This window comes from Pterocles gutturalis, unplaced genomic scaffold (genome assembly GCF_000699245.1).
Source record: "Pterocles gutturalis isolate BGI_N339 unplaced genomic scaffold, ASM69924v1 scaffold14461, whole genome shotgun sequence".
Taxonomy (NCBI): Eukaryota; Metazoa; Chordata; class Aves; order Pterocliformes; family Pteroclidae; genus Pterocles; species Pterocles gutturalis.
The window spans coordinates 20,514-36,766 of NW_010100567.1; the positions used below are offsets into that span (position 1 = coordinate 20,514).

At 40.0% G+C, this 16,253-nt stretch overlaps 1 protein-coding gene across 3 annotated transcripts in view; it reads left to right on the plus strand.

Moving 5' to 3' along the window:
• CHRDL1 (chordin-like 1) overlaps positions 1–15,878 on the plus strand; it is a 33,804-nt gene extending 17,926 nt beyond the window's left edge. The window contains exons 4-12 of one of the 3 annotated variants that reach the window (XM_010080409.1): positions 3,316–3,461; positions 4,472–4,565; positions 5,352–5,419; positions 6,692–6,866; positions 10,142–10,346; positions 10,995–11,005; positions 12,062–12,223; positions 13,403–13,492; positions 14,760–15,878. In XM_010080409.1, the coding sequence (XP_010078711.1) occupies positions 3,316–3,461; positions 4,472–4,565; positions 5,352–5,419; positions 6,692–6,866; positions 10,142–10,346; positions 10,995–11,005; positions 12,062–12,223; positions 13,403–13,492; positions 14,760–14,890 (1,082 nt within the window). In that variant the 3' untranslated portion in view covers positions 14,891–15,878. The remainder of the gene's footprint in view (positions 1–3,315; positions 3,462–4,471; positions 4,566–5,351; positions 5,420–6,691; positions 6,867–10,141; positions 10,347–10,994; positions 11,006–12,061; positions 12,224–13,402; positions 13,493–14,759) is intronic. The other 2 variants (XM_010080416.1, XM_010080423.1) reach the window with 2 other exon arrangements.
• The last annotated feature ends 375 nt before the right edge of the window (positions 15,879–16,253 follow it).

A 16,253-nucleotide genomic window follows, 5' to 3' on the forward strand; every position in this document is an offset into this window, starting at 1 on the left:
CTAGGCAGACAACAGAAGCTGGATGGAAGCCCATGTTTGGAAGAGAGGAACGTTTGGATATAAGAATTCAAGCATAGCCACCATAGCCTCCAATTCCTTTTAAAAAAATAATTATTTTGAAGCTAATCCATTTTTGATACAGTCGTATTCTGTTGCCTGCTTGTAAAACCTGAAAGATTTCTTCAGCCACGTTCAATCTGTAAAGCTACCTACAGGACAAGTGATACATGTGACTCCACAGGAAGTCCCACGAAGCCCAGGTTGCACATCTTAGCCCCCTGCCATTACCTAACGCTAATGGGGGTGATAAATCAGTGCTATCCATATTCCTATCTCATGGTCTTTTCTTGATCCTACTAAAATCGCAGGCAGATGTAAGCGTGGCCTGTCAACTTCTATATTGAAGTCTGAGCCCTTAGAGAATAAATGCCAACCACAGAAACAAAGATACTTCCTTTGGGATTGATGCTATAACATCTTTACCCTGTATGTTTTCTATTGCTTCCACTGGCAGGCTGTGAATGCCAGAAAGAAAAGCCCAGATTGAACCCAGTTAATTAAAAGGATTCACGCAGATGGTTTGCCTGGTACTTTACAGAGGCAGCTAATTAAAGCAATGTTAGTCAGCACCATTAAAACGCCAGATAAGGCTCGGGAACAATCCTGATGAGGAAGGAAGGTTTACAAATAGAGCTTTGAGCAATGCAGTGTATTTGCAGTTAATTAATCTAATTCTAACATATCTTAACGAAGGCACAGAATAATGCATGCTGATATCAATATTAATGCCAAGATTTTTCAAAGTTCAAACCTGTCACTTATTAAAACAATCCACACTGACTCTAATTTCACATTTGAGAGGAGAATATGATATCATGAGGGAGTCTGAACTCTAATTAGCCATGATTTAAAGGGCACTAGAAAGAAAACAAGGCAAGCCCTGGTTGTAGAAAGCCAGTCCCACACCAGCAAAGACAGAGCGAGAGAAGCTGCACCAGACAGGAGTTATATTTAGGCATGCAATATAAACAAAGCTTCCTTGCAGTTTTAGACAGATGCTGTGTTTGGAAAGGATCAGTTGCGCTCTCCAATATGCTCTCTCTGATATATGACTGTATATATTTTTTTGCAATAACAGTAATGTGGTCTTGATCTGAAAACTTCTAAGCCTTATTTTATGCAATCACATAGCCCCATTCACTTCATGGGCTAAAAGATAATCATAGGCACAGGTATAGGACCTAAACCACTGTCTTATTTCCTGCAACTGAAACTGACTTTTCTTATAATTATTTCATGAAGTAAGACTTCAAAATAGCAATCCAACTTCATCCCATCTTCCAAAGATAGGCAGAGGTGCATGTGTTTTGGTCTGCATCTTATGCTATGATCAACTTAAGAGAAATATAGATGAAAACAATTAGCTACTGCAGCTCTCCACTGTCATCTTCCAAGCAATGAAAATTTCACCATCTTCCTTCCCTTACTTAGAAGCCACAATTTAAAGACATTTGGTGATTTCATAGTGATCTGAGCAATGTGGCATGTACCAAGGTAAAACTGCAGTAAAATTTACCCTCTTCATCCAATGCTCTGAAGAGTCACGATGAGTCATTCAGTATGGGTCTGTGCAAATGTCAGACCACAAGCCAAACACTGGTTTTGGACAAGCATCCCAACAGGGGCACAGCAATGTCCTGCAGAGGCTGCATGAACAGGGTCTCATATCCAGGCAGGAACCATCCATATTTGCCTTTCATTTCTCCTTTCATTTTCATTTCCTTCCAGTTCTACTGCTCTTCCAGTTGCCCAAGGGTCAAGGGGATAACTAAGGGTTTGGCAATCTCTCTTTCTGCTTTCCAGGAGATGACTCTCAGAAAGCCCAAGAAACTATGGTGACATAAGTTCCAGGAGGTAGCACAGTCCTGAGAAGTGCCTCTTTATTCATGTTTTCAAATATTTGTGCCAAATATTGTGCCTGTGGGACAGTAACTGAATTTGTCACTTGGCTCTTTTGCTGATGACTTTCAAAGAATGTGTCTTAATGAGAACATATATCTTGCCATTCCAGAACGTGTATTACTAGCAACTGATATTGAAAGTGCCAAAAGCACAGAATTTCTATGCAAAGCACAGCTGCTGTCAAAGCTCTGTACTATTTATAAGATTTTGGAAAGGTATCATTATACACCTTTGATTGCACTGAAATAATGACGTGTTTGGTGCTTCCAAGGAGGAAGTGCAAATATACCATGTCTGTCTCTTGAAGTGAAATGAAATGTCAGGCAAGGAACCCTAGACGGCTAACTTCTCCTGCCATTCTCCTGCAGAATGTTCTCTGGTGACCCACTAGACTCTCAAATACTGTATGTTCCACAGCCAGATTTGACACTTACCATTCAAAATATTATGAATATTTGATAGACCAATGTAACTAATATATGCTTTTATGGAAAAATCTGAAGGTCAGTGTTTATTGCCAGTGCATGCCAGCAGAAATCTCTTTTTTCACTTGAGCACCCAGCTGAAAAATGTGCATTCTGTGGTGGCACAGCAAAAAAAAAATCTCCCCAGGTTCATCTGATAGATAATGAAAGGGGCTACAGCAAAACCTGAATTTTCAGGTCAGGTTTCTTTTACATGAAACCCCAAACCCACTGAATGGAATTTAAGCTGCATTCCTAGAAATTTTCAGTGATTTGGGCTCCAGAGAACAAACACTCCACTGTTACTTCCTTAGAGCTCTTGTTCGAAATATCTTTTCCCATGCTGAGATGCTACATTCCTGTGAAGGTAACTTTAAAGTGCCCAAGAGGTATCAAGCGACTTCCATTTCACAGGTAAAGTATAATCCCTTTGTACAGCTTGCAATTGCTAAGTTACATAAGGTATGGAGAGCTACTGATAGTGGGATTCTGTGTGTATGCAGGACCTAATGCCTTCTACATTAAAGCATCAAAAAGCCATGTAGATAGAAGAAGTGGGCACGTAACTGGACCTATCTATTATCCTAATACCAAATGCTACAGCAGACAGAGCAAGAGAAAACACAGCAGCATGAGACATGCAATCAGTGCTGACCTTGCCTCTGATCATCAACATCCCGAGGTTAATTGAGAGAGTCAACTCAAAGTGTGAATTATTAGAGTTCAGCAAAATAGCACCATGAGAATATCAGTTATACTTTGTAGCATGACAAAACTTGTTCTTCTATAATAAAGAGAAGGAGAAAGGAAGCTTTTCCTCCCCTGTATTTGTGATATTGCGAGTTGTCAAGAACATTTGCATGAAGTGTTCCTTTCCCATTGCTTCCAGAAGACTCCCTTTTCTCAGTGAGCAGCAAGATCACCGGGAAATCCTGTGAATACAATGGCACCACCTACCATCATGGCGAAATGTTTGTGGCAGAGGGGCTTTTCCAAAACAGGCAAGCAAACCAGTGTGCCCAGTGCAGCTGCTCAGTAAGTAACATGATTTGACAGAGCCCTGCTCTGTCTATGCTTCATTTCTCCTTTCTAGAAGACATGACACTGAAATATAAGCAATACATAGCAAAGGCTGGAAGCTGAGAATTAATGCTGAAACTCATGAGAGTGCTCAGAGCCAGTCTGCAGCACCTGGTAAATGCCAGGCTGCCTCTTACTCAAACACCGTGGACAAAGCTTACCCTGTCAAGCATCTGCTGTAAGAGAGCTCACAGTGCAGAGGCAGCAGGTAAAATATTGCTACTTGGCAGATATAGAATATTTCACTTCAGCCTGACTGGAAAATATAGCACCAAGCCACTGACTGGAACTGAATTCATTTGGACTGAGCTGATAAGTAAGGAGCCCCATAGGCTGGGAGCGGACGGCTCTGTAAACTGGCACTGGGCCCCAGTGCCATTCCTGAGATGTCACCAGTTCAATTCCCGCATATTTGAGCAGTCACCAGTGACTCTTCAGAGCCAGTGTCTGAACCAAAACATCCCTCTCAATCCAACCAGCTCTTCAGTATCAACTGTTGGCAACTCTGGACCACCTCTGATCAAATCATCATCATATTCTGCATTAACTAGAAGTTTAACAGGCCAAGCACTGAACAGACTTCATGACTTTTAGTTACTGCTAGGCTATTCCTCCAGTTCAATGGTAAGACACAACAGAGGGAGAGCAGGGGGTAAATTTACACTGTCTGATTTTAGTAGCAACAATGTCATGTACATTTTCAGCCTACAATAATTGCACTCCCCACACACTTTCACCTCTTCCCTTTTCCCCATTTTTGTAAAGAAAGGGATCTTCCTCTGTGCAATAACAAATTTTAAAAAGCTATTCAGACTTTTCATTGGTCTAATATTCTGCTTTTGGATACTAGAGTGGCATTTATCTAAACACACTGACTAGATTTAAGCAAGTCCATAAAAAAATGCATATACAGTACCAGACGAATTGATGACTCCTTCTAACTTCTCCTTGTTTCTTACTGGCAGGAAGGAAATGTGTACTGTGGGTTGAAGACTTGTCCCAAATTAACTTGCTCTTTCCCAGTTTCTGTTCCGGAGTCCTGCTGTCCAGTTTGCAGAGGTAAGTTAGAGTACAACCACAGAAGGACAGGCTCTGAATTTATTCCTTCCCCTGTCGGAGCCCAGTCTGTGCACTAGCACTGTCACCCAGGACACTATCCACAAGTTTCCCATGTACCAACAATCTAATGCATGTTGTGAAATGAAACCTCGAATTCCAGCAGGGTAACATTGTTTTCCTAAATTGAAAGAAGGAGAGAATGCACTGATTATAAAGTTGCATCCTCATAATGAGGTGAGTGAAGGCTTCAAATGATGTATTGAAATAGCTGCCATTGCCTTGGGTAGAAAAGCTTTGCAATAGAAGACGAGCTTCTATCTGACAGGTTAGCAGACCTGCAGACGTTATGAAAGACACAAGAATCTCAGTTCAGAGGGTAAGGCAAAGTCCTCCGGTTTAAACTAGGTGTCAATCTATACTCAGGTGACTTCAGTATTTTACTAGCAATTGCATTTTTTACCTTGTACACACAGGGAACCTGGTCCTAGGGGCCTTCCCAAATGTCTAAACCTAACTGGCTGTCTAAAAGCCCACTGAAATATCTGAGAATTTCTAAATGTATTTTATATCACTATTAGTTTTGTGGCAATTGAATCCTGAACCACATCCTTTTCATCTCTACAGAATCTAGTAGAATAAAGTCAGATACTGACTGACACTTCTACACACTGATGCAACCTCCACTCTAAATTTAGCTGTAAAGCTGGATGAGACTTCTCCCCTAAGTATCTCCCAACGTGCTGCACAATTACTCCCCTAACCGATACTGCTCTGCTTCACATACAGGAGATGGAGAATTATCATGGGAACATTCCGATGGAGATATCTTCCGGCAGCCAGCCAACAGGGAAGCTGTAAGTGTGACCTACGATTAAAAGACATATTTTCCTGCTGCGCTGTGTGTGCGAGTACACTGGGGAAAAAAGAGGAAAGGATTCATCCTTCTTCATCCTGGGTTCTGTGAATCTAGCCCAAAACAGGTTTCTTCCACTTCTGCAAACCCCTTAATAAACTAAACCCGAATTCGTGAATACTGCTGAAGTATAAACTCCCATGAGCTCCTGCTGTCTCTGGATTTGGTCTTTGTTGTATATGCTCTACAAGAATAAAATTCTACAGCCTTTTGTTTGCTATGCAAGCATTGCTTTTAAATCATAATTGCAAACAGTTTACTTCCCAGTTGACATATACATGTTTATTTACTTTAGGGGCTTCACTACCTCTGGGGCTAAGAGTATCCATTAACAACTTAGTCCTCAAGAGATTTATTTTTATAACAGCATTTGGAGAGAATATGAAGAGCTTTTAAGCATTAGGTGCACTGCCTACATACATAAACCAGCAGGTCTTCGAATTAGAGAGAAGAAACATGCCTTATGAAATAACTGCTGCAATATACACTGTTCCTTCATGCTCATGGGTATTTTGGAAAATAACTCTCCGAAAACAACCAGTGTTTTGCTCTAGAAAACATTCTATACGCTACTACTACTTCCCTTTGCAAATAAAATGAGACTTCCAGTCTGTAAGACAGATTCTAGCAAGGTTCTACTCAGTCTGTGCAGGGCTACCCCTGGGCTTGCATGAGAGTTTAAAGCTGCAAGCAAACGAGAAGCTGGACAGTCATTCTGGATGTGCTCTGCCGCTGGAGCCCTAGTAGAAAGCAATTTTGATGAGGGAAACTAGACAGGCTTACAATTCTCATCTAATCTTAAAGTAGAGTAGACATCAGTAAAGCTCTGAACACCATTTTTACTACATGGAGTGAAACAGGCACTTCTGGGTTGTGATTCATCTCCTCATGATACAGAGATGCACAACAGGTCAGGCTCTAAAATTGCCTCTCTGTCCATTGACCTGATTAGGGACTTCAGATGACCCACTTAGATAAAGACACCTACACTGACATACACAGTCTGGTGAGATGAGCTACAACTGCATATGCATAGATTACTTCATTATCTTGTTAACTGTCTGTAAAACCTGCATGGCCTTTATTTAGTGTGGTGCCATTTATTACATTTAATGGTGTTTGATGATAGTGGTGACACTCCCGTTGATGGCGTTAAGTTTCTAATACAGCCTCTTTAGAGATGTTTACTTTCCTGTTCTCTTTCTGTCTCCAGAGACACTCATACCATCGCTCCCACTATGACCTGGCACCCAGCTCTGCGAGACAGGTAGTCAACATTCCTCGATTTCATAATGCCAGGAGTAACCGTGGAGTCCTACCGGATCCCCAGCAAGCTTCAGGAACAATAGTACAAATCGTCATCAATAACAAGCATAAGCATGGACGAGGTAAAGAAAAGCACTTCTTATCGTATTACTCTGGGTCAGGAATCAATCACCTATAGTTCAAAAAGTCTCAAAATATACAGCAGAATCTTGGAAATTCACACTGGTATCAAGAGACCCAGTGCAAATCAGGGAGGCAAAAAGCAATAAGCTATTAAGGATCCGAAATGAGCTTTTGACTGAGATCAGTTGTGCCTACAGACACAGCATTTGCATTTCACTCTGCAAAGGCACCAGACTACCGTGTTGCTCTCTGAATTACTGTGTGGGACTGTGCTGTGTAATTCTGAGAATACACACAGCAGTTTCCAGGGAAGTGAGTGCTTTGTGCCATAAAGGACACAACAATGCCTTTAGATTCTCTAAGTTGTCCACACAGTGACTTGTCCAGTAGGAAATTTTTTGTGGTTATTTCCTTTACACTTGTCTCCTATTTTGTAACTTTACTAGATGCAAACAGTGTAAGTTTAAACAGCCCCACAAATCTCAGACCATAAAGCTTTGCCATAATGTCAAGAGGTTTTCTGCCTCCCAGGCTTAGCAAGTTAATTCTCAAGAAAGTATCAGGACTTTCCCCACCTTAAGCTAGTTGTTTGAGTGGGTGGGATGCACGGGGTGCCTTTCCTCCTCCATGACTAATCCTAGAGGCAGAGTAGGCAGTTAGCCTGTACTGGGTGCCTGAGATGCACTCCAGGAATCCTTTAGTGCCTTGTGATAATATAATACAGGACGTATTACACTACGGGGACAGCAGAACAGAGTCAAACCAAGGCAAACCTTATCTAAACACGACTAAGAGATACTCCTGCTGCATTACAGGAAGGACAAAAACCAGGGAAAATATCAATTCTCCAGTTAGTGGGACAGCAGGGTTTGTACCATGAACAGGGTGAACCACTCAGTTCCCACAGCGGGTGTACCTCAGTGAACAGAGGGCTGCAGGAACAGGCCTAGGAAGCCATAAAAGCTGTAAAAATGCACATTCAGAACAGCACCTACCCACAAATACCCAACAGAATGCACTTAGAAACTACCCACAAAGGGTTAAAAGCCCTTGTATTAGGGCCAACTAATCTTTTAAGGTATTAACTAACAGAAGGAATGTTAGCCATAGGATCTTTATTATCCACCTGAACAAGCATGGAAAAACATTCAGATCATGCCAGTGTTTTATGCTGAATCTAGGAGCAGGAATCTCCATGCGGTGCAATGTCTTTGACATGTAATTCACACATGAAGACATCATCAAAGCAATTTCTAACTGATTTGTTTCAGCAAATAAAGAGCATACAGACGAATAGCATATTTCTGGATGCAGCATATAGTAACTGCCGCAACTTCAGACACTCACTGCCTCGAGAGTGTCTGAGAGATCCCCGTGATGGAAACAGGAATGCTGACCATGCATTTTCTTTTGTTCTTGTGCAACTAACAAGTGTTTTATTAATTAATGCACATGCCCCTTGAGACGCATTTCAACAAGTTAAAAAATTAAGACAACAATTCTTCTGATGTGGAAATACTGTGCAGTTGCATGGACACAGATTTATCATTCTAAACATGAAGAGCACTAAAAACAGGGCATCAGGGAATGAGAAGTTATTTGCCGTATTTTGGCTTCTACTGGAGGCTTTATCTGGTACCTCAAAAATTATTTAACTGTTCTGTGCTCAACAAACCTTTAAAACAGAGAGAATATACACAACATCATGTATTATCCCTTCCCCTGTCAGGGAGAAATCATGAAATATTTATGTCCATAAAGGATCTGAAGAACTCTAGCTGGGAGAAAAATCCATAGAAGCATAAATGTAACTAATATTGTGTTTAATCATGTAAGAAGCCTGCTGAGAAACTGAGTACCTACCAGTTTTCTCATTTACAGTTTTTTCTCCCATGTTCTTAGTTTATTTGCTTTTATTTGAGTTTGAGAAACAAAACTGTTTCTTACCTCTAAAATAAAAACATGTCTTAAGAAAGAGTTAAAAAGTAGCAAATTATAAACCAAATGATAGCATAACCCCATGAAAGACAATACATTGCAAAGAACACTCCCCATAAATCTCAGTAACTCAGTAAAGTATAAGCCAGTTGGTCACATCTGTTACCAGTTAGATGTAAATTTCAGATTACAGATAAAAATTAAATTGCTTTTGAAAGTTACAGGCAAAATAGGAACATATTTTACAAATAAAAGCATTAATAGAAATGATGGCATATTAGAAGAATTGGAAATATTTACAACATATCCCAGCTTCACTTTAGTTGCTTTTAGAAATCAGGCAGTGCCCTTTCTTTCACCTTGTTAGGATTAGTTTGCATTTTTCTTTGTGTTTATAAAATATTTAAAAAGAAAGGAGTAAGGTTTATAGGACAAATGCAAACATAGTGTAAAGTGATATAATTCCCATTAACTGCAGGGTGACCCAAACTGGCTTCCACCAGGCATAGATTTTTCCACTCTCCTTGTGTCAGCTGTATTCCTCTGTCTCCCAAGGGCACTGATGCATGAATATTTTGAGGTGCTCAGATGCTATTGGAATGAAATTTCAGTCCCATATGCATCCTTTCATGTTAATGTTTTCTTGTGATTCCAACCACTAAATATCCATATATACCTATAGACATATATATCTCCACAAAAGATATTACACTTCATTTTGCAACATTCCCTTGCTTTGTTCTGTGTGTTGTGTAGCAGGAACTCTCACGCAAAAGCAGTGAGAGGCCCAGGTGGCACTAATCCATCCTGCTGATAGCATGGCTCTCGCTGCAAAAGCCACGTTCAGCTAATGGTGTGAAAAGTTGTGAAGATGACTCAGTAGCAAATATCATGATCCTGTCATCTGCAGATTCAGTTCTAGAAGCCAGAGCCAATGCAGCAGGCTGTGTCCTGTGTGTGCACTGAGATTAGGAGGGGAAGGAGGAGTGAGTTCTGTGAGCTGGTTAATGATGTGCAGCTGAAATGTGTGCACTGGAGAGGAGCTAGTCAGATAGTTGACTCAGCCACCTCCACTGTTCTCAAAACAGTGAAGGACACCAGCATCAGCAGAGTTGGAATCAAGGGAGAACTGCTCAGAAAAGAGTGATCACAGGCTCAGACTAATTTAAAGTAGAAAAACTCCAAGTTAAGAGTTAACAAGCAGAGAAATAGGCCAGAGACACTAACAAACGAGACACTGCTTTAAACAAATGTGCATGAATCAAATTCATAGAGAGGTAGCCAGTGAACATACCTTTTCCGTTGTACTTTTTCTTCCTTTTCTCTTCTTTCATAGTTTGTGTTTCAAATGGCAAAACATACTCACACGGTGAATCTTGGCATCCCAACCTCCGGGCCTTTGGAATAGTAGAGTGTGTGCTGTGCACCTGCAACATCACCAAACAAGAATGTAAGAAAATTCATTGTCCAGAACAATATCCCTGCAAATACCCTCAGAAAGTAGAAGGAAAATGCTGTAAAGTCTGTCCAGGTAAAACAAAGTTGCTCACAGACCACCTTTTTGCTGTGCATGTTAAGGGGCTTGGCTCAAGCCTTCTGGTCACAATAAGATCTGATGACAAAGCTGTGCCCGTTGTTGTAATGTGTGTGCAGAGATGTCCGTGTGAGCCAGGCAGAGCTGCCTGGCCAGCTCTGCCGCTCAATGCTGTTCCTCAAATGGGGGGCTTGCTGCCTGGGGTACATAAGTTCTGATCAGTCACTGGCTTTCTCTCTGCTGTTAGCATGACTTCCTGACACTCATTTCCAAAGAGAATATTACAAAAATGTACACAGAAAGTTAATTACTGTCAAAAGACTCTCCCATCCTTCCCTACTACAGTGCGCACAGAACCTTCAAATCATTTTCTAGCTTGTGACATTTTCATGGAGATAATATTTCTGCTTTTTAAAGTGTACCAAAAGGATTCAAAACCCCTGATTATAAATTGACTGGTGTCAGTTATGTAACTTAATCCTTAAAATAAATACTCACTTATCCCAGATTTAGCATTGTTTCTGTGCTGCACTAATGATTAAACTTAGGTAGACATTGCTTCCTAAAATCAATGCCTACAATTAGTGAAAGATCTGCTAATATGAATCTGCTGGGGGTCTGCCAAATGACCAGCTATGTTGCAGATGATATAAAGGGTAAAAGAGTGTCCAGTTCACTTCTGCGCCTTTAAATTTATTTTCTAATCTGTATGGCCCATTCCTGTGTTTGTTCAGTGATGCATTGGGTGGAAATGCTCTGAGGAAATGAGTTGTTCAGTCGTATATAGAAATCCTTCATAGAATGCACACTTCCCATTTTCTCTTGCTTACTGGGAAGAAACCCAATGGCAGTAGGCAGGCAGGAGGTGTGTATCTAGATCAGAAATCCACAGCTTTTATTGGGCTCCTTTGAGATGAGAAGAGTCAGCATGACCTGGTTAACAGGCTTCAAAAGAAAATTTAATAGTAAAAAGAAAGTTACTGTATTTTTCTTTGTGATTCTATGTGCCAGTTTTTAAGAAAGATGAACCTCTTGCTGCAGTCTGTCTTGTATATGTGGGGATATAGCCATTATTGGGTTTTTCCACAAACAGCAGTCTGAGTTTCTGAGTTGCATCATCTCTCTTACATTCTTGTCCAGCTTCCAATTATCAACAGAACAATTACAATTTCTACTTATATACGCTATGACTTTACCAGGTGGGCAAGAGATACTGTGCACTGTGGCTAGTCCAGGCTTGCACTGGCCAGCTGGCTACTGCCAAGGAGAATACAAACCTTGTAGGTTGTACCTGCCCTTTGTCCTCAGTAAAGCATTAATTTGGGTCTCTTCACTTTGCCCAACCACTAATTTTCATTTAGTTGTTTTATTACCTCTGAGACTTCTACCATTATTTCAAATATGCTTGAAAAGTGGATAACAGATTCAAAACTTGTGAGGAGTCTCACAGACCACCTGGTCTTACACAGCTTATTTCCATATGAAACTGGATTAGAAATACGAATACTGTCTTGCCACCACAGCCAGGCCATCAGAACCTAGCAGAACAGAACCCTGTTAAAAATGTCTGGGGCTTAGCTACAGGTGGATTTGAGTGTCCATACAAGTGAAAATTCTACTTTTAAATTAAACCTGCTTGGCTATCGGTGCCACGTAACTTCTGGAGGACTTGACTACAGCTGTAGTATGTGTTTTGGGCTTTTTTTTTTTAAACAGAAGAAGTGCCAAGTCAAACCTTTGAAAACAAAGATTACTTCTGTGGGAAAGAGACGTTTCCTGTCTATGAGTCCGTTTTCACAGAGGAAGGAGAAACCATCAGAAAAATTGCAGTAGAGACTGAAAAGCCACCTCAAGTAGAAATACATGTGTGGACAATTAGAAAAGGTGAGTTGAGCAAGTTCTTTTTTTAAACAGCGTATCATCTTCCAGTAAAATCCCAGGAGAATTTACAAATCCAAGCATCTTGAGACTGCTGCTCTTGTGGCTATTTAGGATATCGCTGTTACAGCCACTTCCAACATACTCAAGTTTTGCTGCACAAAAACCATTAATAACACACAAAGCTCTAGTTCTGCAAACTCTTATCCCTCATTGTGAGCAAAAGCACAATGACAAACAGGTTGTCAGTAATAAACTGTGTAACTTATTTCAGAGAAATGGGTAGTAGGGTTTGAACCAAGAACCAAGGTTCTTATTCAGGATTGACCAAATAGCTTTCCACTGAAATCAGTCTGCCGTGTCTGCCTTAGTGATGCTAAGGGTGGGTGTCCACGATGGTCTAGAATATGGGCAGAAAAATGTGTTAAGGATGGAAACAGTATCTTTTACTAGAGTAACTGGTAAAAACAGAAAAAAAATAGAAACACATTCAGAAGCCCAAGCACTTCTGCAAATCCTGAACATGTAGTATAATAAAAATTATCTCCAGCCTCTTCAAAATCCTATCTACTTAATCTACTTTAGGCAAAAAACATGTGATCCTCAGAGGAAACCCCCATATAGTGCAGCCCTGTACGTAGAAATGATACATCTCTAGAATGCACTGTAAGGCACACAGGCAAGCCCAAAGTGTAAGCAGAAAAGAAATCACAGAGGGTCGGGTGGTTAAAAACTACCCTGTGTGTTCAAGAAGTCGCACAGCCTTGTGATGATTTGACAGTGATGTTGCCTGCTAGCAAACAGGCAAAATGATATCTGACTGCAAAATGATGCTGTTTTTCTCCAAGACACTGGGACTTTGCCTTCTGTTGTAATCGTACATTTACTCGTACTAAGGAAGGGTTCAGCTATGCTGGAAAAGAATTGGCTAATTCTCACTCCCCCCCACCCCCAACTCTCTGCAATTGTAAATCCACAGAAGGATTTACAGGGGAGTAGCAAAAAAACCAGGGGGATGGCAAACAGAATAAAAAAGAATAGGCTGAAAATCCACGTCACTGGTAAGGATTATTTCGCAATGTGACTCAACATGGCAGTTATTCTACAAAAAGGCAGGACAGCAACCCAGGTTTAGAACAACAGGCACATTTCCAGTAACATGCCCTTCTCATTTCTTTGCTGAAGGGATTCTGCGTCACTTCTATGTTGAAAAAGTGTCCAAGAGAGAATTTGAAGAACTTCCTTATTTCAAGCAGATAACAAGGACAACCCCTAGTAAGTAAACTTCTGACCTCTTCAGGTTTCTATTCTCCATATAATCATAGCCTTGAAAAACATTCACTTTTACTCAACACAAACAGATGTACTAATTTTTCCTCCAGTACATGGCTCCAATATTTTATAAGTTTAGATTTAAATAATCAAAATTAAAAAATTTAAAATATAGATACATATAACAGTAGTTCATGTCCATGCTGTCTTAGTCTCCTGTATTTTGACAAAATACAAGATAGGCTGGTTTCTGCCCATACTGCCCTTAGTCTGAAATAGGACTGATGTCAGCCCAGCAGCACAATTTGGAATTGCTTAAGTAACATGCCAAGTTACCCCAATTTTTTAGAAGGTCATTTAGAAGGAAAAAAAATTAAGAGATGATTAAAGGAGTTCTTCTATGTACATACATGTTATATTTGAAAGAAGCCTTTCCTATGTTCTTAACAATATCTTTATTATTAAAATCTATGTTTTGAAAGAACCTGTAATTCTTTTATCACTCTTGATTCAATTTCTTTTTTGTATTTCATCCAGCTTGAGATATGACCCCTAATTGGATAGTTGAATTAAGGTATAGACATTTTTAGTTCCCTATTCCGTTGCATTACATGTTGTCACTTTTTCTGGGGTCTCTAATTAGGCAAGCATTTTTCCCAGAAATAATATATTCTTGATAATACAGGCTTAGTGAGAAGCAGACATCTTTTCATATAAAAAGTTTTCTAATTTTTTGCTGTCAGCCTTCCATAAGCTTGTCATTGTTATCTATAATATAGTATTCTAGTTGCCAGGACAGCGGGCATTTCTATTAACATTATCAAAAATGTATAGAAATATTAATATCCAGAAAACATACTTTGTATTACACATGTAGGCAGAGTTCACAGTGCATGAAACACTTCAGCTTGTTGCTTGCCAACTTTTAAATACTTTACTTTGGTTTATCATCAGAGTTGAATTTTCACATCACTTTATCATAAAGCAGAGTATCCACCGTCATAAATGGTTGCGTTAATAAGGTCAACTTACAGTGCTACTTAATTAAAGGAATAATATTCTGGTTCTTGTTTGTTATTTTTAACAAAGTTATTTTGCATGGAATATGTTACGTGATTGTAAGACACTGAATATTTTCCATGGGAGGATTAGACATTCTCTCTTGGACTATTGTGAATCAGTTCGTCTGACGAGTGCTTGTAAATGTCTTCGAAGTTCCCTGTGCCCTTTTCTAAGTCAGTATGTGTCTCCTTTGTATTTTTGTTTTCAGGCCAGTGGAAAATATTTAGCGAAGGAGAAGCTCAGATCAGCCAAATGTGTGAAAGCAGAGTGTGCAGGACTGAGCTCGAGGATTTGGTAAAGGTTTTGTACCTTGAAAAGTCTGAAAAGGGTCACTGTTAAGGGAGACAGCACTGGAGGGAGAAACACAAGAAAACTTATGAAAACTTGGATCTGCAGCTGGACTGCAGGCTTATTTTGCTTAAGTCAACAGTTGCCCTAAAAACCAAAACTATAATGCAGTAATTATTCACATCATGCACAGCAAATTTGCTGCTTTATGTGTAGTGGTCTGTGTCAACCGTTTAAATATCTCCTCCAAAAGACTAGGAGTCTCTGTATTACTTGTGGGGGAAGGAGAAAGAGAGACTGTACTTTCCCAGAGTTGTATTTCTTTACAAGTTAAAAAGAGAAAACAGAACATTTTATTATTATTATTATTTGGCAAGTTATTCAAACTAATGAAAAGAAGGACACCTAATAAATGTGCAGGAGCTATGGAGAGCATTATTTCCTGTGCTGAATTTATACCATTTGTGGTGTTGAAATGACTCGGTTTTTTTAGTAGTGGAGGAAAAATACAAGTGATACGATACTTGTGTTGAAGACATAAAAACCAGATTTAAACTGACAAACTCTTAAGCAGCCTGCCTTTGGGATGATGTCTTGTAGTGGAGCAAACTGAGTCCATAAACTGAACAGCAGGTGTTAGTGGCAATCACTTTATTTTTGTAGCAACTTGAGCAAATGTTCCCTTTTAAGTGGTTTTCACTGTTTCCTCCACCCACTTCTCTAAAAAATGTGAAGTGTTAGCTCCCTATCAGAGCCCTAATAACTTCATTCTATTGGGCCCTATTAACACATGGTCTTGGCTGATAAACTGCTTTCTAAAGTGAGAGGCAGAAGGTGGTGAAATAATTGCAGTACTTTCAAAACACCTAGAGGGTTAAACCTCCTGATTAGTAACTCCTTAAGAGTTTTGACAGTGCTTAATTTATTTGTTCTGATTTGTTACAAACCTAACCTGCATTTTTCTGAGGGTGGCCGCTCAATTCTCACACTTCGAGGACAGCTCCCTCCCATGACAAACACCAAATGGCTACAGCAGCTCTGTGAAAACTGTTATCCTTGTGAAAAACAAATCTGAGAGATTCTGTTGAATTTAATATAGCATGTCTACAGTGTGTTTAAGAAAGGTGGCTCTCATCTGCAGTTAAAATATAAGGTAAAAAATGTTTTCTCTGAAGAGTCACCAAAATACTGCACTGCCTCGTGGCTGTGATGTTGGATCAAATCCCAAGAAGGGAGTGACTGCCTCCTTTTGCTCCCATTTTCTACTCCACAAGTAGACAGGAATACTGCTGTTCAAACACATGCGAGGAAACAAAGCTTTATGGAAATGGTCTGAGCCAGGGGCTGGGTCTTCCCAGGGAGTATAATCAAGAGTGACAGCAAGGATTTTGAGGTTTGTCATTCTGCCAGTGAC